Source organism: Gorilla gorilla, chromosome 1 (genome assembly GCF_029281585.2).
Source record: "Gorilla gorilla gorilla isolate KB3781 chromosome 1, NHGRI_mGorGor1-v2.1_pri, whole genome shotgun sequence".
Lineage (NCBI taxonomy): Eukaryota > Metazoa > Chordata > Mammalia > Primates > Hominidae > Gorilla > Gorilla gorilla.
In genome coordinates, this window is record NC_073224.2 from 206,014,665 (window position 1) to 206,037,587 (window position 22,923).

A 22,923-nucleotide genomic window follows, 5' to 3' on the forward strand; every position below is an offset into this window, starting at 1 on the left:
CAGATCTGGGATTTGAACCCATGTCTCTCTGAGCCTAAAGTCTGGCCTTTCTCCATCCACTGTGGGACCTCTCAGGAGTGGAGCTTGGCATAAAAAAGCAGGTGGGGTTGGAAATGAGCCCCATTCATTACACCCAGGTCCCAATGGAAGCATCAGGTCAGAGTGGTCTGATTGTGAACAGCTCATTAAGTAAAGAGCAGTGAGCGTTTGAGAGTGACTTTTTAAGAAGAATCGACTTTTATTTATAGTGATGTTCCAGTCATTAATTTCGAAGGAAGAAAGCCCAAAGCAGAAGCAGGTTCATTAAAAATTTGACATTAGTAATTTAATTAAATTGGGTCTTTGCGTCTCATTGCGGAAAATGAAACGTTAGTTCTACACCAGTTCTCAGCTCATTTCCCCTAGTTGGCTCCCTCCCTTCACCTTAGCTTGCTTTTTTCTCCAAATGTTTACCTGACCTGCCCTTCCCACCCCCAACACTCATAAGCACACACACATCACAGTCATTGCCTCTGCTGTAAGACACCTGCATAGGATTATGGGAAACGCCAAGTGAGCCAGCAGCAGGGCATCATGGGAAATGCCAAGTGAACCAGCAGCAGGGGACTGATCATAGAAGATGCTAAATAAGCCAGGAGCATGGGATCTCATGGGATACACCAAATAAGCAAGCTGCAGGGGATCATGGGAAGTACCAAGTAAGCCAGTAGTGTGGGATCATGGGAAATGTTAAGTAAGCCAGCAGCAGTACAGGATCATGGGAAACACCAAGTAAGTCAGCGGCAGATCATGGGAAGTATCAAGTAAGCCAGCAGCATGGGATCATGGGAAATGCCAAGTAAACCAGCAGCAGGGGATCATGGGAAATGCCAAGTAAGCCAAGAGCAAAAGATGGGAAGTACCAACTAAGCCAGCAGCATGGGATGATGGGAAATGCCAAGTAAGTCAGCAGCAAGGGATCATGGGAAATGCCAAGTAAGCCAGCAACATGGGATTATGGGAAATGCCAAGTAAGCCAGCAGTGTGGGATCATGGGAAATGCCAAGTAAGCCAGCAGCAGGGGATCATGGGAAATGCCAAGTAAGCCAGCAGTGTGGGATCATAGGAAATACCAAGTAAGCCAGCAGCAGTACAGGATCATGGGAAACACCAGGTAAGTCAGCAGCAGGAGACCATGGGAAGTACCAAGTAAGCCAACAGCAGGGGATCATGGGAAATGCCAAGTAAGCCAGCAACATGGGATCATGGGAAATGCTAAGTAAACCAGCAACATGGGATCATAGGGAATGCCAAGTAAACCAGCAGCAGGGGATCATGGGAAATGCCAAATAAGCCAGCAGTGTGAGATCATGGGAAATGCCAAGTAAGCCAGCAACATGGGATCATGGGAAATGCCAAGTAAGCCAGCAGCAGGAGATCACGGGAAATGCCAAGTAAGCCAGCAGCAGGGGATCATGGGAAATGCCAAGTAAGCCAGCAGCAGTACAGGATCATGGGAAACACCAGGCAAGCCAGCAGCAGGGGAATGTGATAAATGCTAAGTAAGCCAGCAGCACAGGATCATGGGAAATGCTAAGTAAACTAGCAGTGTGGGATCATGGGAAATGCTAAGCTGGGCCAATGGACAGGGCAATAGAGGTAAATCTTTTCATCTAGGTCATCTCACTTGGCACAGGTAAAGAATGGGCAAGGAAGAGCTCTTCAGTCTTTAAGATTCACTCTCACAAAAATATAAGCCTCCGAGGGCTGGCCCCACTGTGCCAAGCACAGTAAGCCCACAATGAATTTTTGTTGCATGAAGGAATTAATACATGAATGAGTAACTCTCCAAATAACTAATTAATGAACATGCACATACGTCCCTACAAGTGCCAGGCACTGTGCTAGTCTCCCAAGATATACCTATGAACCAGACTAGGCCCACGCCCTCATGGCCCTGTGGCCCAATGGAATGAGAACATTTGCCATTTTGTGAGCACCTACTATGTTCTGGGCATTGTGCCAGGCATGCAGCATTTATATTGGTAACTCCCTCAACTGCTAAATATTATTGGCCTCACTCCTTTCTCAGTTGAAGAAACTAAGGCTCAGAGAGTTCATGTGACTCAAGGTCACACAGAATAAGACATGATGGCACCTGGTTTCACACCCAGATCAGGCTGGTTCCAAAGTCTACCATTATCCTCTACACTGAGCTGTTTCCTCTCAGAGGAGGAAGAGAGGAAGGGGGAGGGAATACCTTTTTTCAGAGGGTTCTGAGATCATCAGAGCTGGTAGAGGGTTCTGGAAGGCAGATACTAACAGCAACATTGTCAGGAAGAGGGTATTGCAAGGACTAGGGGGGCCATTTAGAGTCCAGGCCTGCCCACTTCCACTTCCCCATCACTGCCACCCCACTCTTTTACCCCAGGCTCCCTCAGCTCCTGGGTTATCTCTGGCCTCAGGGCCTTTGCACATGCTGTTTGCTCTTTTTTGCTTAGCTGAGTCTTACTAATCTCCCAGGGTTCTGCAGAGATGTCAACTCCTCCAGGAAGTGATCTCTGACCTCTCCCCCAGCTGGGTTTGGTTTCCTACCTGTTCCTGTCCCATCATAACTCTTAGTGTGCCATTAATTGTGCACAGCACCCACTGGACCGAGAGTTAGATTCATTTGCGTTGTACTCACTGTACATCAGGCTCTGTCCTAAGCACTTTGCATACCTGAACTGGCTTAATTCTTGCAACAATTATTTTGATATAAGGAAGGTGCTGTTGAGCTCCCTATCTTACAAATGAGGAAACTAAAGTGCAAAAAGGTTAAAAGACTTGCTCACGGTCCCACAGGTGGTAAGATTTCAGGCTGGGAAGTGAACTCAAGCACGGTGGCTTCCAAGTCTGCACTTACCACCATCCGGCTGCATGGCCTCTCAGAGACAACCTCAATAAGTCATTGCCAGGTGGATTAATGGAGAGGTACTTAAACGGTAGTCTGGGCATGACTAAGACCCCTACTCCTCACCCCATGGGGGTATCCTAGAATGATAGGAGGTGTTGACCTTTAAGGCACAGGCAGTTCTAACTCTGGGGGACAAGGCAGAGGGCAGGGGGAAGCTGGGTCAGTTGGAACAGGTGACTGACTTATGGGCACAGAGAATCTGTGTCCTCCCTCCCTCCTTATTGCCAGGTCATGGTGCTCTTGCACCTTCCCCAAGACCATTTCCTCTGCCTCATGAGAGCACACTTGCAGGTGACCATGATTGCTTGGCTCTGGCCACACACTGTGCATGGTGTTTCCTGGCTCCCAATTTTCCCCCTTTAAACCAGTCAGGCTGATGAGAACCCGGGTTCTTGTTTTCCCACTTCACTGCCTATTCTGCCTAATCCAACCCTTTCAACTCCCCTGAACCTGCAGGGCCAAAGTGCCCCTCTGGCTGCCAGGGTGGATCACACGTGAAAGAAAGGACACTGGATTTAATGAGCACCTACTCTTATGCCATGGCTTATGTCCCTTCCATGGTATTTAGTGAGGAGTGTGGAGTCTGAAATCAGGCCAGCCATGCCCAAGAGATTAAAGTAATATTCCTGGAATTGCGTCTCTAGTGATCAGGATGAACATAATTCACATCCATGGCTGCGCATTAGAAAAGGCAAGAAACCTGGACATCCAGTTGTAAACTCACATGTGAGATTTTGAGTAACCCTTGACTCTTATGAGTAACCCATTCTCAGGTAATCTACAGCCTTGAGAAGCAGGCAGATCAGCAGTGGGCAATGCTGTTCACAGAAGGAGAAATGAGTTCCAGGAAGCCCGAGTGGCCTAGGGAGATGCTACTAGGAAGCCCGGTGTCAGGGCTCCAGCCCAGCTCACGGGGTACCTGTCTCTTTCTCTGTTTCTCCTCACAGTTCTCCCCAGCCACACATGTGGGAACCCAGGGAGGCTGCCCAATGGCATCCAGCAGGGTTCAACCTTCAACCTCGGTGACAAGGTCCGCTACAGCTGCAACCCTGGCTTCTTCCTGGAGGGCCACGCCGTGCTCACCTGCCACGCTGGCTCTGAGAACAGCGCCACGTGGGACTTCCCCCTGCCTTCCTGCAGAGGTAGGTGGCCAGCAAGGGGTCTGACAGAGTGGGGCAGTGGCTGGGAGGTGATGCTGGAGCTTCCAGTGACATCCAGTCTCAAAGGGCAAAGCTACACCCCAGCAGGGAGGGGGGTACCCAAGTCTGGACAGCACAGAGGGTTTTCAGGGTCCTCAAGTGTTCTAGGGGTATTTCAACCTCACCTGACCTCCTAACCCTCGGGTGTGCACTCCCTCATTTTTTCCCCTGCATCAACAAACTTATATGTAGCCAGTCTTCCCTTACCTCTAGCCCTCCTGTCTCAGAAGAAACATCATTTCTCTTCCTATTGCAGACCCTCTCTCCTCTTGTGGAAGCCAGATCACTTTCCCAACAGCTTTCGTACTGACCTCACTGTAGGAATTATTCTTTTCTCTTTCCTATAAATTCAGCCTCTCTCTCTATCTAATAGTTTCTTCCTCTCAGCCTCCAAATATGCTCAAAATCTCTTTACTCCAACAACCCCCTCCTCCAGAAAAACACCTCTCTTCTATGCTGTGTCGGCCTCAGCCTCCCAGCTAGGTTGACCAACTTGTTCATATTTGCCCAAGACCTTCCCAATTTTAGTCCTGAAAGTTCCACATCCTGGAAACCCACTCAGTTTCAGGCAACAGAGACATTTGTCACCCTACTCCCAGCCTATTTCTTACACAATCTTCTTTTTTTTTCCTTTCTTCCTTTCTTTTTCTTTCATTCTTTTTCTTTTTTCTTTTTTTTTTTTTTAAATTTTATTTGAGACAGGATCTTCCTCTGTCCTCCGTGCTGGAGTGCAGTGACATAATCATGGCTCACTGCAGCCTCAAACTCCTGGGATCAAGCGATCCTCCTGCCTCAGCCTCTGGAGTTGCAGGGACCGCAGGCATGTGTCACCATGCCTGGCTAATTTTTTTTTTTTTTTTTTTTTTTCATGGAGACAGAGTCTCTCTATGTTGCCCAGGCTGGTCTTGAACTCCTGAGCTCGAATGATCCTCCGGCCTTGGCATCCCAAAGTGCTGAGATTACAGGCATAAGCCACCATACCCGGCACACGATCATTTTTAAAAGCTTAGAAAATACAGAAGGGAATAAAGAAGAAAGAAAATTTACCTGTTTTAACTGTGATTTTAATGTATGTCCTTTCCATCTCCTTCCAATACATATTGCACATATGCATATATTACAAATATGTACATAAATTGAGATTATGATGCATGCAGACAATTTTTAACCACCTTTGAAAAACAATCAATCACATCACACTGTAAGATTTCCCATGCCATCAACATAGCCCAGCATCTTGAAAGCTCCATCCAGCCTTGTCCCTCCTTTTCCCTTCTCATTTACTCCTCTGCAGACTGGCCTTTGCCCTCAATATTTGCATCATTTTGCCAAATCAGATGGGAATTGTTTTGGCTCTTGTATTTCTTGACCTCTTAAGAAACCTTTGCACTATTGACCACTCTTTTCTTCTAGTAACGCTCATCTCTAAATTCCATGGATCCTGAACATCCATATATCAGTCTGGGAGGAACATTTCCAGGAGTTGAGAAGTCATTGGAATAACTAGCTCCTCCTTTAGTTCAAATTTTATTTTTCTTTTGGAGGAAGATTTTCTGTAATTACTGTAAAAGACTAGCTCCAGGGATAAGCAACTCCTTCTTCCTGCCACATGCACACACTTTTTGTTATTGACACCAAGGATAAAAATTACATGGCATATATACCTATTTCCCTTCTTCCCACTCCCATGGCAGACATAATTAATTGTTCATTGCACCCTTTCTGCTTGGGTCCAGACACAGCTGTGAATTCCCTCCCAATAGGCAAGCCACAGCCAATCAATCTGAGTTGTCACTTGACTTCACCTTTGTTTACCTCTCCTCAACCAACAGAATGGGCCTTGGCCATGTTGAGCCTTCTTGATGGAGCACAAGGGAACTAGAGTTCCCTTTCCTGCTTTCCTAAGTCCCATCTTCCCAGGCCCCGTTCCTAACTCAGGAACTGCCTCTTTCCATGATGGACTTCAGGAATTACCAAACCAATCAGGTGAGACCTTGGCCCCTACACAGGTGTGTGGCCTAACCACAGCCTGAAAGCTGCTGTATCTGCCCTTCCTTATAGCATCCTTACCCACCCCCTGCCTTAAGGATGTTACCATTAACATTCTGATCTTCCAAGGATGGTGTCAGAGTTGTGACACGATGATAGAATATGAAATATGATAGTAAATAAAATCAAGTGTCTAAGTTATGAAATATAAACTGCAGTTCTTTTTCTTTTTGCAGCACTATAAATGCCATGCTATTTTGTTCAAGATAAAAACCAGAAACAAATGTAATCCAATTACTGGATGCAGCGGGGGTATCACTCTGCTTGGGGAAGTAAAATACTCAGCAATATCCAATGCTAATATGGCGGAAATCCACTAACCCTCCTAATATCTCCAGGAATCTGTCAGCTTTAGCTTCCTCTGAATCTTGAACTCAATGCCATGTCTCCCTACCCCTGCTTCTGCTCTGCCAACTTAGGTTGGGAACTGGGTCCATTTTTCTTGGATCCCCTACTTCTCCAAAAGACAAAATACAAGCCAACAAACAAAAACATCAGAGAAGGCGTCTGCATGTAGTTCAGGCTTTATGGAAGGTGTGGCAATGCAAGGAGCTTACATCTTAGCAATGCAAATGACTTAAAATGAAAGTATGAGCAACCAGGAGCTTCACAGTCTTTTGGCCCCTCCTCCCGGGAAGCTTCTCCCTGGCTTCTGTCTTGGCAGGCTCCAGGTTCCCCTGTGATGTGCATTGTACCCTCTCTTCTTTCTCCAGCCTCTTCCACCTTGGTGCTGCCTGCACCTTGAGCCCATTTCAGAATTTCCATCAACTTCTTAGGCACAAGAGCCTGGTTTCTTCTTGGTTTTGTCATCTCCTTGCAGTCTAATGTCTCCCCTCCTCCTCCAAGCTATTTAGGTATAGGGTAGTATTTTCCTGAACAAAGAGAACTCTCATTCTATAAGACACTCTGGGGCTGGATGTTAACGTATCTTTTTGTTACCCCACCAGCCAGAGATAAGTGATGAGGGGCACCTCATGGAGGTCTTCTACCTCTTGGATGTCTTCATGTCCAATCAAGGCTCACAACCCAGTGTCTTTGTGTCCAGGCACAGCAGGCAGCAAGGGCTGGCCCTTCCGAGGGAAGGAGCAGGGTGGAGAGATACCACTCTTCTAGCATTCACACCACACAGTAATTCATGGGCCTGGGCGGGGGTGGCATGTCTTTTGGTGGCACGACTCTCTGAAGTCTTCCAATTCTTTTTTCGTCTTCTGAAATGATGATGATTCTTTCCCTCCTTCTCCTTCACTGACTTTCCACCCTCATTCCCCTTAAATACTGGAGGGCCCAGCTCGGCCTCTTCTCTGGGGACTTCTTCCATCTCTTGGAATTTCTCATCTACTGTGTTGCTGTAATTGTTACTAGGGGGCAACTCTCCAATCCCCACCTCCAACCCCATTCTCTGTCCTGAGCTTCAGGCCCCTGTGGATAGTGAACTATGCTAAAGTTCTCCTCAGCTTGTTTCAAACTTGGCCCATGAAAACCTCACTCTTCCTCCTTTCCCCAAACCTGCTCTTTTTGCTGCCTTCCCCAGCTCAGTGAAGAGTGTCCCCACCAACAGTGGCCAAGCTGAACCCCTCAGGGCATCTTACATTCTTGCTTTTCTTGCTGTTCACATCGCATCATCGGCCCCCATGTCCCTCTGCACCAGCCTACCCCCTCCACATCTCTGTTGCTCTTCAGATGATGGTCCAGGCTCTCTCGTCTCTCACTTGCCTCACTGAAGGTTGACCCTCTGTAGGCAGGTGTGCCCCAGTTCTCTGCTGCTCACACCAGCCCATTCCTACCTGTACTGCTAGGGAGAACTTGCCAAGGCACAGATCTGACAAAACTAAGTGGCTCAGTCATTTAGTGGCTCTTCATCACTGACGGGGTCTAGTTCAGATTCCTTAGCATGGAGCAGAAGGCTCTTCCAGAAAGAGCCCCACCCCAATCTTTCTAGTCTGTCTCTTAGACTTATTTTAAGTAGCTTCCACTTTAGCCACACCAGAGAATGCTCCCTTCCAAACGCCCTAGGGAAGCCAGCTGAGGATGTCAAATCCTGCTTCCAGAAGGGCTTCCAGCCCCCTGCTGCCTGAGGGGTCTGAGATATGGTTCTGCTCAAAGGCTGGGAGAGAATAAAATGACTTTCCAACTCTCAGACCCCCTAGGGCTTCCCCCCACCCCCAGTCACCTCCCTACCTTCAGGTTCATCTCTATTCTAATCCCCACAAGCTACAAGAATATCCTAAGAAACATCCTCAATAATGTCAGTGATTTTATAAAAGTGATTTCCCAAACTGTTCTTCCTTAGGAGGCCAAGCTAAACAGGAACAAAGGGTACCCACCATACACCCATCCTGTGCCAGGAGTGGTGGTCATGCCAGAGTGAACAGGTTCATACTCGGGAAGCATTAAAAGCCTTTTGGCCTTTCTTCCTCTCATGTAGAACTCTCAAGAGCTGGCATCTGCGAGTGGGTAAACCTCATCCACTGGGCAGTGGTCCGTAAATATTTGCTGAATGAACGGCTGTCTGGATGGGTCTAATTCACCATCAGAATCATGCTAGCATACAAGCCTGAAAGGGAAATTACTAGCCTGGGTTACCCCACCTTCCCAGTAGCTCTGAGTGACAATCTCTTTAAGTCCAAAGCTTCCCGGAGCAGACTGGAAAGCCGTGTGTGTCTGTTTTATCTAGGAAATGTCATGTGCCCAGCTGGAGGGTGGACTTGGTCTGGGGACACAGCACAGACTAGGAGTGGGGGAATAGGGAACAGCTGGGAATAGGGGGGAGCCAGGTGTAAGGCTGACCCCCAAGGAGGCCCATCCCAAAGATCCTGACCCATCAAGGCTTGGTCCAGCTGACAGAGGGAAGGAGATGGGGCCTGTGACCTCCCTTCACTTTGTGTCACACTGGGCACATTTTCAAAAGCAGAGGTCCCTGGGAGGTGCTGAGCTTTGTGTCATCTCTTTGATCCACAAGAGGGAAGACCATGTGGATTTCAGCAACAGGCCTCTGACTTATGAGGGCCATTGGCCCTGGATCAAAGAAGGCTGCATGGGGAAGCGACGGAATTCATATGCACTGGGGACTGAGAGGCAGGTGGTAGGGAGAAAGCTGGCCAGAGCAAGAAGTGCTTGGCCTCTGAGGTTCAAGCCAAACACGGCAGGCTGTCACCATACCTGGGGAAGAGGGAATACGGTCTGCAGAAGCTTGGACTGCAAGTGCTGAGCTGTATTCCAAATTTTCTGGCCCCAGGGGAAGAAACCTGCAGAATGTGAAAAAGAAGCAGTGGTGTCAGGTATGGACAATGCATAGAGTCAGACTGGCCTGGGTTCAACCCTAGGTAAGCCAGCCCCTAGCTGTGTGGTTGCCAGGGGTGCTGCTAAACCCCTGTGAGTTTTAAAGGTGGGACACAAGTAGCACCCTTACAGGGCTGATTGCGTCCTCATTGTATTCACTTGGCTACTCAACAACTTTCTCTTGAGTGCCTGTTATGAGCCAGCCAGTCATTAATTCAATTATCATTTATTGACTGCCTATACAGTGCCAAATATTGTTCTAAACTCAGAGAATTGCAATGATGAGCAAGTCAGACCAAATTCCGTGATCTCTTGGAGTTTACATTCTAGCAGCCAGGAGGCAGAAAACAGATACACACACCAAATAAACAGGTGGTGGTAGGAGCTACGAGGAAGTAAAGTCTTAGCCAGTGATGGGGAAGGCTACTTTAGACAGAGCAGTCAGGGGAGGCCTCTGTGGGGAGGTGGCCTCTGAAATGAGTCCTGAGCGACAAGGAGGAGCCTGTTGTGTGAAGACCTGGAAAACGGCATTCCTGGCAAAAGAAGCAGCAAGTGCAAAGGCCCTGAGGTGGGGGAAAGTACTGGACACGCTAGAGGAACAGAAAACAAGCCCCTGTGGCAAAAGTAGAGTGAGGGGTGGGTGGAGAGGGCAGGGATGGGGTGAAGCAAGGTAAGAAGGCGGAGGCTGAGGCGGGCAGATCGCGAGATCAAGAGTTTGAGACCAGCCTGACCAACATGGTGAAACTCCATCTCTACTAAAAATACAAAAATAGCTGGACGTGGTGGCACATGCCTGTAATCCCAGCTACTCAGGAGGCTGAATCAGGAGAATCTCTTGAACCCGGGAGGTGGAGGTTGCAATGAGCTGAGATCATGCCACTGCACTCCAACCTGAGTGACAGAGCAAGACTCTATCTCAAAAAAAAAAAAAAAAAAAAGTATAGGCTTGGTTCTGAGTTCAGGAGGCAACCAGGGGAGAGTTTTAAGCAGAAGTATAGTCCAATTTAACTTAATTTTTTTAAAAGATCACTCTGGATACTAGCTGAGCAAGAGCCACAATAAGAAGACCAGTTAGGAGGCAGCTATTACGGGCAACCAGGCTGGAGTTGCTGCATCTTGGTCGAGGGTGGCCGGAGTAGAGGTGGAGGGACAGGCGTAGATTGGGGCTGTGCTTTGGGGATACAGCCAACAGACCTTATAGATGGGTTGGATGGCTGATAGAATAAAGGGTCAAAGTTGACTCCTAGGCTTTTTCTGGAGGGCTGGTGGGTGGGGATGCCGATGACCAAGATGGAGATGACTGGCACAGAGGGCAGGAAGCATGTGCCCTAAAGGGAAGCAAGACAGCTCACTTTGTCCAGGTAAAGTTTGAGACGCCTGTGAGACATCCAAATGGGGGCATTGATTCTGCAGCTGGAAGGAGTCCTAAGCTAGAAAGAGATCTGGGAGAGGCATAAGAGGGCAACACTGTAGATAGCAAAGAGGGTCTGGGCACTGCATGCTGGGCACCATTGTGTTGATCAAATTTAACAACACGGAGAAGGCACTAAACACTATGCTGGGTGCAGTGTGCGCCTTGAGTGATACTGAGCACTGGGGCCTCAGCAGCAACCACAGCTACCCAAGGCCACTCTTTACGATAGGGTAACTCTGCTGCTACTGGGATAACTAGCCTTCCATCACTTTTGCAATTACTGTTACTATACCAGAACGTTTCACAATATGGGCTCTGGAGGCCAGTCACCTGGATTCAAATCCTGGCCTTGCCACTTACACCCACTGGCTGAGTGGCTTTGGACCAGTTACTCAACCTCTCTATGCCCCAGTTTTCTCATTTGTAAATGGGAATAATAATGGTACTTAACTCATAAGTTGGCAGTGAGGTTCACATTGATAAATGCTAAGCACATAGCAGAGGGCCTTGTTCATAGTTATGACTCGGTGAGGGGTATCTATCATTGTCATTCTCACTGCCACAGCCTCACTGGCCACCATATTGAGCCCTAACTAAGTACCAGGTCCTGCATTACCTGTTTTAATCCTCACAACTCCCAAGGAGGTTAAGGTAATGTTATCTCCTCTTACAAGTGAGGGAACTGAGGCCCAGAGAGGTGCAGTGCTTTACCTGTGATTACACAGCTTGAGAGCGGTGGAGCCAGGATTCAGCCCAAGTCCATGTGCCTAACAGCCATGATCTTGACCACCACCCTCCACTGCAGGCAAGGATGGTGGTCTCTGGCCCACAGCAGGAGACTCACAATGATGCTGTGATTTCCAGAGCTTCTCCAGCCTGATGGTTCAGGGCCTGAGAGCTTGGCCTGCAGGTGCAGGCATCCCCTGCATGGCTCCACCAGTCAGGGACTGGCAGTCTCTTGCGGTTTCCCCTTGACCTTCCATGCATTCCTGAGGAGAGAAACCTCTGGGAAAGGGCCTGAGGTCATTCTGTTGGACAGATGCTGCTTCAGGGTGGGGGCTGGAAACTACTTTTCCATCCTATGAAGAAAGCCAGACCCAAGGTTCACCCGCCTCCACCTAAGCACTGGTAGCTGGACCAGCACTTTTGAGGCAGCACAAAGGCCCCCAGGCAGAAGAGAAGGGAGCAGGAGGAAGCGTCTCATGCCTGGAAAACCCCATCTCCAGGGTCTGGTGCTTCCAGGAGCCTGCTCCTAGCTCATGTCAGGAACAGGATTATAGTGACTGAGGCCCAGGAGGCAGAGAAATAGGTGGGTAATGGTGTGGGCCTGGAGTCACAAGGTCTCAGGTTCAAACCCTAGCTCCAACATTTAGTAGCTATGTGACCACAAGGAAGTCTTAAAAACTCACCGAGCCTCTGTTTCCTCATCTGTAAAATGTGCACGATAATACCTATGCTCTTGAGGGTTTGAGGATTAAAGGGGAAAATGCAGGTGAAGCATTTTGCACAATGCCTGGCCCATAATGAAAGCTCACTAAGGAGTGTCATGTAATCAAATACCATGTCCTGTCTACATTCTTCCCCTCAGAAGGATACCTTAGGTGGCTGTAACTATAGGAGTCTGGGAGCAATAGTGATGTTCTCAGAATTGGTCATTTCTTCATTTTAAGGAGTGTCATTGATAAAGCCAAGGATAAATGGGCAGAGTCCAAAGCCCCCAGGAAGAGGGGACTGAAGAAGTTGAGCAAGTTCTGGGGGCCCCAGCATGTTTAGGCACACGGAACCATTCACCACAAGAAAAGGGGGTGGGCCGCAACTTTGGGGCACTCCTGCTCTGGTGCTGTCAGTCTTGCACTGGAATTGCAAGATGGTGGCTTCTCCTTTGGGGCCTGTTGGCATCTTCATTTCCACAGAGGCTGAGGGATCCTGGGGAAGATGATATGAACAGAAGCCAATTCCAAGGACCCCAAATCTTCTAGGCATGCAAGATGGTACCCTAGAGCTGGCCTGAAGTAGAGAGGATAATGTCCTGTTTTCTCCATTTCCTGCCTGAAATTTGTCAGTCATTGTAGAGTTAACAGAAATCAAAGAGGACTGAGGGAGAGTTCTCTAAAATGATGGCTAATTGAAGAGATTTCCGCAGAACTTAAAGTCGATCATAAATAAAGTCATAAACTTGGAAAGGCAACTATCAGCATAACACACCTGCACCTGAGAATATGCATGACTTAATGGTGGTGCAAAATGCCCATTGCCAGAGAAGGAGAAAGTGTAAATGAATATTTTAGGACTATGGTGTCAGCTGAAGGTTATATTTTATGACTCTGGAGTTGTAACCATGAAATATGATGCCTTGTCTAAAGTGGGAGAAAACCTCCAAACAGCTTTTGCAGGATCTTCAATCAAAACAGGATGATGCAAGGGCCAGGGTGTCAGATGAGCCCAAGAGGCAGGGATGGCTAAAATGGTAAAGGTGCCACCTTCAGAGGAGACTGGTAGCTCTGGCCAGAGGATCTCAAGTTCTCAAGTCCTCAGTTCTAGCACAAGTCCAGAAATCATTGCCTTCAAAGTTGGGAAGTTTGAAAATCTCAGGATGGCTTACCAAACCACTATCAAGCAGGGATGTGGAGGAGACTACCATCTTGGTACCAGAGACACTCAACTGAAATCTTGACTCAGCCACTCCCTATGTGACCTTGGGAACATTACTTAACCTCTCTGAGCTTCAGTTTTCTGTTACATTTATTTGTTCAGCAGATATTAGTCAAGTCCCTGGTATATGCCAGGAAATCTGCTAGGTGCTAGGGACAGAACAGACATGGCCTCTGTTCTCATGGAGTTTCCTATCTACACGTTAACTAAGTAATGACATAATTGATCAATTAATTATGGAAAATCATTAATTATGGCAAAATATGTGGTGCTCAGAAAGTATATGATGGGGGATGGATTATTCTATTTCTGTAATGATCCTCGAGGAAGCAGCACTTGGATCGGGACCTAAAGGCTGAGGGCGGGGGGCAGTCAGGCCCAACGAGATAGGGAAGAAGTTTCCAGAAAGAGAAAATAACACTTTCAAAGGCCCTGGAGCAAGGCAATGCTTAGTGAATCGGAAGAGCTGGGAGGAGGCCAGGGTGGCTGCAGATAGTAGGGACAGAGAGACTGGCATGAGGCAAGGCCCTGTAAGGTCCTTGTGAGTCATCAGGTATTCCACTTTATCCTGAGTGACATTGGGGGTTATTGATGGTTCCAACAGAGAGAGTGGTGTAATCAGGCCCATGGTTTCCAGTATTACTCTGGCCTCTGTGAAGAATGGACAGAGGCTGCAAAGCAACCTACAGATTCAATGTAATCTGTATCAAAATACCAGTGTCATTTTTCACAGAAATAGAAAAAACAATCCTAAAATTCATAAGGAACAACAAAGAAGCCTGAATAGTCAAAGCAATCTTGAGCAAAAAGAACAAAGCTGGAAGCATCATTCTACCTGGCTTCAAAATATATTACGAGGCTATAATAACCAAAATAGGATGGTATTGGTATAAAAACAGACACAGACCAATGAAACAGAATAGAGAGTCCAGAAATAAATTCATATACTTACAGCCAACTGATTTTCAGCAAAGGCACCAAGAACATGCATTAGGGGAAGGACACTTGCTTCAATAGTGCTGGGAAAACTGGATAACCATATGCAGAAAAATGAAACTAAACACCCATCTCTCACCATATACAAAAATCAACTTAAAATGAATTAGAGACCTAAACTTAAGACCCCAAACTATAAAACTACTGGAAGAAAACTTAGGGGAGTTATTCCAGGATATGGGTCTAGGCAAAGATTTTATGGCTAAGATCTCAAAAGCACAGGCAACAAAAACACAAACAGACAAATGGGACTATATTAAACTAAAAAGCTTCTACACAGAAAAAGAAACTATCAACAAAGTGAAAAGACAACCTGTTAAAGATGAGAAAATATTTGCAAACTATTCATCTGAGAAGGGACTAATGTCCAGAATGTACAAGTAACTCAAACAACTCAACAGCAAAAAAATAATAATAATAACAATCCCATTAAAAAGTGAGCTAAGGACATGAATAGACATTTTTCAAAAGAAGACATTAAAATGGCAAACAGGTATATGAAAAAATGTTCAACATCTCTAATCATCAGGGAGGTGCAAGTCAAAATCACAATGAGATATCATTTTACCCTAGTTAGAATGGCTATTATTAAAAAAGCAAAAAACAACAGATGTTGGCAAAGATAGGGAGAAAAGGGAGCTCTTATACTTTGTTGGTGGCAATGTAAATTAGTACAGCCATTATAGAAAACAGTATGGAGATTTCTCAAAAGACTAAAAATAGAACTACCATATGATCAAGCAATTCCACTACTGAGTATTTATCCAAAGGAAAGGAAATCAATGTATCAAAGGGATACCTGCACCCCATGTTTACTGAAACACAATTCATAACAGCAAAGATATGGAATCAACACAAGTGCACATCATTAGATAAATGTATAAAGAAAATATGGTATATATAATATATATGTGTGTATGTGGTATACACATACATGGTGGAATACTACTCAGATGTTAAAAAATGAAATTAGCTAGGTGCGGTGGCATGCGCCCATAGTCCCAGTTAATTGGGAGGCTGAGGCGAGGGATCTCTTGAGCCCAGGAGTTCAAGTCCAGCCTGGGCAATGTCCAGCACAACTCCATCTCTATTTTTTTTTTAGAAGAGTGAAATCCTGTCATTTGCAGGAACATGGGTGGAACTGGAGGTCATTATGCTAAGTAAAATAAGCCAGGCAGAGAAAGACAAATATCACCTAACACTCATACGAGGAGTTAAAAAAGTGGATCTCATAGAGGTTGAGAGTAGAATGATTGATAGTTACCAGAGGCTGGGAAGGCTGTGTGTGTCCAGGATTGGAGGATGTAGGGCATGAAGAGAGGTTGGTTAACAGGTACAAATACACAGTTAAGTCAGTGGTCTCCAACCTTTTTGGCACCAGGAACCAATTTCATGGAAGACAATGTTTCCATGGACAGGAGGTGGGGGATGGTTTCAGGATGAAACTGTTCCACCTCAGATCATCAGGCATTAGATAACTTGCTCAACACTCACCTCCTGCTGTGCAGCCCAGGTTCTAACAGGTCCCGGTCCATGGCCTAGGGGCTGGGGACCCCTGAGTTAGGTAGAAGGAAGAATAAATTCTAATGTTCAATAGCAGACTAGGGTGACTATAGTTAAAACAACAATGTATTGTATATTTCAAAATAGCTAGAAGAGAGAACTTGAAATGTTCCCAACACATAAAAGTGATAAACTCTTGAGGTGAAGGATGCCCTAAATACCCTGAATGGATCATTACACCTACTGTGTTAGGCTTTTCTTGTATTGCTGTAGAGAAATGCCTGAGACTAGGTAATTTATCAAGAAAAGAGGTTTAATTGGCTCATGGTTCCACAGGCTGTACAGGAGGCATGGCATTGGCATCTGCTCAGCTTCTGGGGAGGCCTCAGGGAGCTTTTACTCATGGCGGAAGGTGAAGTGGGAGCAGGCACTTCATGTGACCAGAGCAAGAGCAAGAGAGGGAATGAGGGAGAGGTGCCATACAATTTTAAACAATCAGCTCTCGAGATGACTCACTCACTATCACAAGGACAGCACCAAGCCATGAGGCATCCATCCCCATGACCCACACACCTCCCACCAGGCCCCACCTCCAGTATTGGAGGTTACATTTCAACATGAGATTTGGGAGGGACATTCAAACTATATCACCTACTATGCATGTCAAAAAATAACACGCATACCCCATAAAAATGTACAAATATTTTATAACAATAAATTTTTTAAGGGAGTGCTCCAAGATAAAGTTCTCAATGCAAAAAAAAAGTATGTGAGGTGATTGATATGCTAATTAGCTTGATTTAGTCATTCCACAGTACATACATATATCAAAACATCACAGTGTATTCCATAAGGACATACAATTATTGTCAATTAAAAATAAAATTAAAAAAACTGAAAAACCAAAAGAATGGATGGGCTGGAGGAGGAAGGAGGCTTGGAGACCAGGAGGGGGCTTCATGGCTGTGGTTAACTTGGAGTGTGACATGGCTTGGGGTATAGCAATGGCAGTGATGGCGAGGGACAGGATTGACAGCCACCTAGATGGACTGCCAGCTGAGTCCCTGACTGGATGTGGGGGTGTGGGAGGAGTTGAGGATGTCCCCTGAGCCTCTGCCATGAGGAAGTGGGTGAATAGTGCTGACCCTCCAAGATGGGAAAGTCTGGAAGAAGGCTAGGCTTCTGGGAGGAAAGGATGAGAGTGATTTTGGTTGGGTAGGGTTTGAGAGCAATGTGGACTATCTAGTTGGGTTTCTAAGACTGGAAGTAGGCAGAAGGCTCTGGAGTCATTGTCTTTCCCCCAAGATCTCCTTTTCTTCTGGAAGTCTGTTGTCCACCTGGATGTGCAGGCCAGATTAAATGAGACTATGTGGACCAAGGGCCTGATTGGAGACTTGGCCACACAGAGTGGCTGTGCCTGCTCCTGAGCCACTCCCTCCCCGTCTAATGTTTCTCTTTGGCCCCTGCTTACTTTCCACCTGAGTGCCCCTCCCTTCCCACCTTCTCTTCTTTCAGGTGTCTTTGCTTCTGCCTGCTCCATACATGTCTGTTCAGTCCCTAGCCTTCTCCACTCCTGTGGTGGGAGCTTCCTTCTTTGTCCTGCTGATTCCCTGCCTCACAGTCTCTGGGATCCCAGGCCCATAGGTATCCCCATCTGTTTATTCCCCAGGATCTCACACTCAGCATGGGAGTGGGGAAGAGCAGGGAGGAAGGGCCGTCGCTTCCTGCAGAGCTGCGTCTCCTCTAGCGTCCCTGTCTCTGCTCTCTCCTTCACCATCCATTTTCTGTTGGAGACTTCACCCTCTCATTCCTCCACAGTCTGCCTCCTAAATCCCTTCCTGCTGCTTCTCTTTCCTCCCTGCCTAGTTGCAGCTTTGATGATGGGAAAACCTCTTCTCCATTCTCTGTCTCTGATCTCCCCACCGGCAACCTTCCCTGGCCACCAAACCATATCTTTCATCCATTACTATGGGACCAAATCATCTTTCTAAAGTAGGTCTGGACTTGTACTTCCTGCTGAAAACCCTCTTCTCCACACCTGCCATGACTCCCCTGCACCTGCAGAGGAAAGTCCAAACACCTCGGCAGTGCTGTCAAGGCCTTCCCCCAAGCAGCATGCCCTTCCAGGCCTTCTTGCCTCTGAGGGCCTGTTTGCTCTGCCTGGAACCCCTCTATTTCTTCCCCTTCCAACACACTCCTATGCTTTTTTGAAGGTTCGGGCTAAATGTCCCTTTCTTCACCATGATCCCTTTCCCCAGTACAGTCAAGACTCAGCCATTGTGCCCAGGGCGAAGACAGTTCCACCTGGTGTAGTGAGGGCCAGTGACAGGACTGTTGGGGACCAGTGGGCCCAGTGCTTGCTCGGAACAATATTGGCAAATCTCCCGCTTGTTGGCTGGCTCCTGTGGCTTATCTCCCTGGTAATGTTCATGGTGAATTTATTTACATCAGAAGGAGACAAACTCTGCCGCAGATGTCAGACATCATAGCCTCCTGCCAGAGAGATACTCAAGGCAGGAAATACTGTGCAACTTGATAAAACAAATCAACAGCACCACTGAACTGGATTAAAAGCCAAGCAAGGCCAATCTTGCCTACCTTCCCTCCCTTCCTGCTTTCTGGGGCCTGGGCAGCTGGGTTGGGGGTAGCAAAGGAGGAAGAGGGGAGGAGAACAGAACCTCAGCTCCTCTACTCGGCATTCAAGGACCTTCGCAGTCCAGCTCTTGCCTTCCTGTCCAGCCCAGCTCTGTCATCTCTGCATGCCCCTTTCAGTTCAGACGGTCCTGCCTAATAAGTCCCTAAACATGCCACACTCCCCAACTTGAACTGTCCTTGCTGTTTTTCTGCCTAAAACACCCTCTCCCCTGAGGCCTACCAGGCAGGCACCCTCAGCTGATGTATGCTGCCAGCTCAGTGTTGGAAATGAAGCCAGACTCTGACTATGTCTCACTGTTACCACCTGGTCTTAGCCACCATCACCTCTCACTGGATTATTGGGGTAGCTTCAAGAGGCCCCCACCTTCTTCCCTTGCCCTCTTTGGTCTGCTGTCTACGTGGCATCCCAAGGGATGCTGTTAATACACAAATGACATCATATCATCCTCAGCTCAGAACCCTCCACTGGCTTCTCAACTCATTCCGAGTAAAAGTCCACATCCTTACAGCGGCCTCTCAGGCCCTCGGAAGCCCTGCCTCCCCTGCCACTTTCCTTCTTCTTCCTGCATTCCAGCCCCTTGGGTCTCTTTTTTTTTTTGAGACAGATTGTCGCTCTTATTGCCCTGGCTGGAGTGCAATAGCACAATCTCGGCTCACTGCAAACTCCACCTCCTGGGTTCAAGCGATTCTTCTGCCTTGGCCTCCCGGGTAGCTGGGACTACAGATGTGCGCCACCACGCCCAGCCAATTTTTTTTTTTTTTTTTTTTTTTGTATTTTTAGTAGAGACAGGGTTTCATCATGTTGGCCAAGCTGGTCTTGAACTCCTGACCTCAGTTGATCCGCCCACCTCGGCCTCCCAAAGTGCTGGGATTACAGGCATGAGCCACTGCGCCCAGTCCTTGGTCTCCTGATGCTCTTCAATGGTACCAGGCCTCTGCACCCTGGTGACCTTTGCATTTGCTGTTCTATCTTCCGTGAATGCTCTTCCCCCAGATAACCATGTGACTTCCTCTCTCATTCCTTCAAGTCTTGGCTCAAATGTCAACTTCTCAGTGGGGTCTTCCCTGACCACCCTTTCTGAAATATCCACACCCCCACTCCCAACACCAGATAGCCCATTTTGCTCTGCACTTACCAGCTCATTTACCATAGAGCTAGTTAATTTTCTTGGAGTTGTCTTTATCCTTCTGATCAGAACATAAGCTCTGGGAGGATAGGAATTTTTGTTTTATTCACAGCTGAATCCCCAGCACCTAGAACAGTGGCTGACACATAGTAGGTGCTCAGTTAGCATTTGTTAAATGAATGAATGAATAAGTGAATGAATATATTAATACAAATTCTGTCTCTTCCATAAAGCCCTTCCTAACTATGTGCTATCACTGCGCCTTGAGCATCCCCATCATAACTATTCTGTGTTGCCATTGCTGGCTTGCCTGCCCACCTCCTCCCTCAGAAGCATTTGAAGGCAGAGAGGAAATCAAGCTTTTCACATTGTAGTGCTGGCCTACCCAGTATTTGGCCCACAGTAGGTGCTCAGTTAATGGGTATAGGAGGGAAACCTTCATAAGCACCTACTCTGGGAGAGTAGGTGTATATCTTACATTTCTGCACTCATAGAAACTTAGAAGTTAGCATTGAGAAATGCTATGAGTTGACTCATGATTCTCTTGACCCTGTAAAGAACATTAGTAAGAATAGTTCAGAGCTGCTAAACAAGATCACTTTTATCTCTAGCCCAGATGACTCCTATCTGATCTCACCATTGGAGGCCCCACAGACATACCCACTTCTGCGTGTCCAAAACTGAACTCCTGGTTGCCTTCCATACCACAAGGAGCTCCCTTCCTGGGTTTTCTGCCTCAGGAAATAGCACCTTTCATCCATCCAGATGCTTATACCAGCAACCTGGATTTTATACCTCCTAGTTGCTGAGTTCTGGAGATTCTGCTTCCTAAATATCTCTCAAATAAGTCCTCTCCCACCCTCCACACGACCTTAGCTCGATCTCATCCAGCCTCACCTGGACTGTGGTGACTTTGGTGATACCAAGAGCATCCCATGCGCTTCCCTGACTCAGACCTCCTTTATACCATAGCCAGTGTTCTTTCTAAAATGCAAGTTTAATCACATTTCTTCACTGCCTTTGATCCTTAAGATGAAGTAGAAGGAAAAAGGAGAATCCAGCATTAGCATCTACCCACATGTCAGTCACTGGCTAATGCTAGTTACTGTCACATTAACTATCTAATTCGGTTATCACAACAGAGAAGCAAACTGAGGCTTAAAAAAATAAATTTCCCAAAGTTATGCAGGTGGCTGGGAAATTGTGGAGTCTAAATTCAAATCTAGACCTTCCTTACCCTAAAATCCATTTCCTTTCCAATGCACTCCCCTGTCCCCATATCTTTTTGGCTCAGTGTTCTCTGCCATGTGATTTCTCCTACATGCCATTACTATCTTATATTATTCCTCTTTTTCACCCTGTGATGAGTCATCTAGAGCTGTTTATCTTAGACATGCCTTGCACATTCATATGTCTCTGCTTAGGACCATTTGGTTCCTTCTTCCCTGAAATGTCCTTCCCCCTCTTCTCCATCTAGTGAACTCCTACTCATTCATCAAAACCCAGCTCTAATGACACTTCCTCTGTTAGGCTTCTCAGATGGACTTGTCCAAACAAAGTCATTTGCTGCTTTATCTATGTCCACAAACTGTGAATTGTACTCTCAGGAGACAGAAGGATGTATTGCAGGTATAGCCCATGGTGAGTGCTAGGGCTTGAAAACCAGACTACTCATGTAAGCCTCTTGTCTCTGTGCCCACAGCTGATGATGCCTGTGGTGGGACCCTGCGGGGCCAGAGTGGCATCATCTCCAGCCCCCACTTCCCCTCGGAGTACCATAACAATGCCGACTGCACATGGACCATCCTGGCTGAGCTGGGGGACACCATCGCCCTGGTCTTTATTGACTTCCAGCTGGAGGATGGTTACGACTTTCTGGAAGTCACTGGGACAGAAGGCTCCTCCCTCTGGTAAGCACAACATCACCTTCCTTTCCTACCCTATTCTCTGCAACTGTGAATTACTGGGATGCTTACAGTCTCCTCAGTGCCTGGACCTGCAGCCAGAGGCCTCTTAGCCACTTCCTTATACCTACTGTTAGAGTCCTTTCATCTCATCCTAATGAAAAAGCACTGCATATTTTTAGAGCTGGGTAATTTTTATAGTGATTTTGATATCTGATTTGAAACATGTTCTTGCTGAAGAATTTTATGATGGGTCTTGGTTGAATAACTTGCATTAAGACTAAAAATGTTCTGGTCTCAGGATGTGGACAGGGTCTAGTAAAATGATTCAAAATATTGTTCCATTTCTGGAAGACATATGCATAGCATCCAAAAAGGGACTAGAACCATAAGTGACCATTGCTGAGACTAGAACATTTTTAGTCTTAATTCTTCCCACTCCAAGGGTCCTGACACATCAGAAAGGCATTATGTCCCGGTGTCTGAAGGGTAGGACTTACTTTCTCCCTCTTGTTCTGGCTTTGCTAAAAAAGTGCAGGCTCTTCTGTAGTGTGCTTCATGGAGAGTCTCAGTTGTTGATGGGTTAGGGAGGATATGAGTTATTGAAGATTTACAGCCATCGTTGCTTATCCCAGACTTGGGCTTGCAGGATGTGCTCAAATTGAGGATGGCTTAAGGAAGTATCTGGCTTTCTGTTTGGGTGAGAAGCATCACAAGTGGTATTGTGGAATTTGGAACACTCTCTTGTATTCTCATTGTGGCTGTGTTATCAGGAGGACTTTCGTTAGCACATGAGGAGCCAATAGAAGGATATGTCCAGGTGTACTTCAAGCAAGGATGGGGCATCGTTGGAGCCTTAGTTGCTGCATAGTGTCAGGTGAAGGTGGGGATTCCACTTCCTGATGTCAGGCAGGAGTCGCGGCGTTGGCTACCAGGGGGTGCCGCAGTGGGAATAGCGTTCTGGTGGAGGCCCTGGGTGCGGGGCTGGGCCCGGCCGGGTCTGGCGGGGCTGTGCTCCAGGAGTGGATGGACGGAGGGGATAGGGGTGAGAGGAGGTGTCACTGAGGATTCTGAGCGGAGCAGAAAGTGGGTGTCTGCAAGAGTCAGAGAAGACAGAGATGTGGCAGTCAGTGGGAGTAGGGAGGAGGAAGATGGGAAGGAGAGGAGAAAAGGAGGGGAATGGGGCACGTTTATTGCACACCTTCCCTGT

The 22,923-nt window shown here is 47.1% G+C and overlaps 1 protein-coding gene and 1 long non-coding RNA gene across 3 annotated transcripts in view; one reads left to right on the plus strand and one right to left on the minus strand.

The window, feature by feature from the left end:
* Positions 1-22,923, plus strand: part of CSMD2 (CUB and Sushi multiple domains 2) — a 647,961-nt gene that overhangs the window by 218,069 nt on the left and 406,969 nt on the right. For both annotated transcript variants that reach the window (XM_055391224.2, XM_063700513.1), the window contains exons 4-5: positions 3,883-4,077; positions 21,512-21,719. In XM_055391224.2, the coding sequence (XP_055247199.1) occupies positions 3,883-4,077; positions 21,512-21,719 (403 nt within the window). The remainder of the gene's footprint in view (positions 1-3,882; positions 4,078-21,511; positions 21,720-22,923) is intronic.
* LOC129534403 (uncharacterized) overlaps positions 1-22,923 on the minus strand; it is a 39,858-nt gene that overhangs the window by 15,895 nt on the left and 1,040 nt on the right. The window contains exons 2-4 of the long non-coding RNA XR_008681000.2: positions 22,214-22,807; positions 20,707-20,835; positions 19,819-19,948 (exon numbers count right to left, since the gene is read on the minus strand). This is a non-coding gene — a long non-coding RNA (uncharacterized lncRNA). The remainder of the gene's footprint in view (positions 1-19,818; positions 19,949-20,706; positions 20,836-22,213; positions 22,808-22,923) is intronic.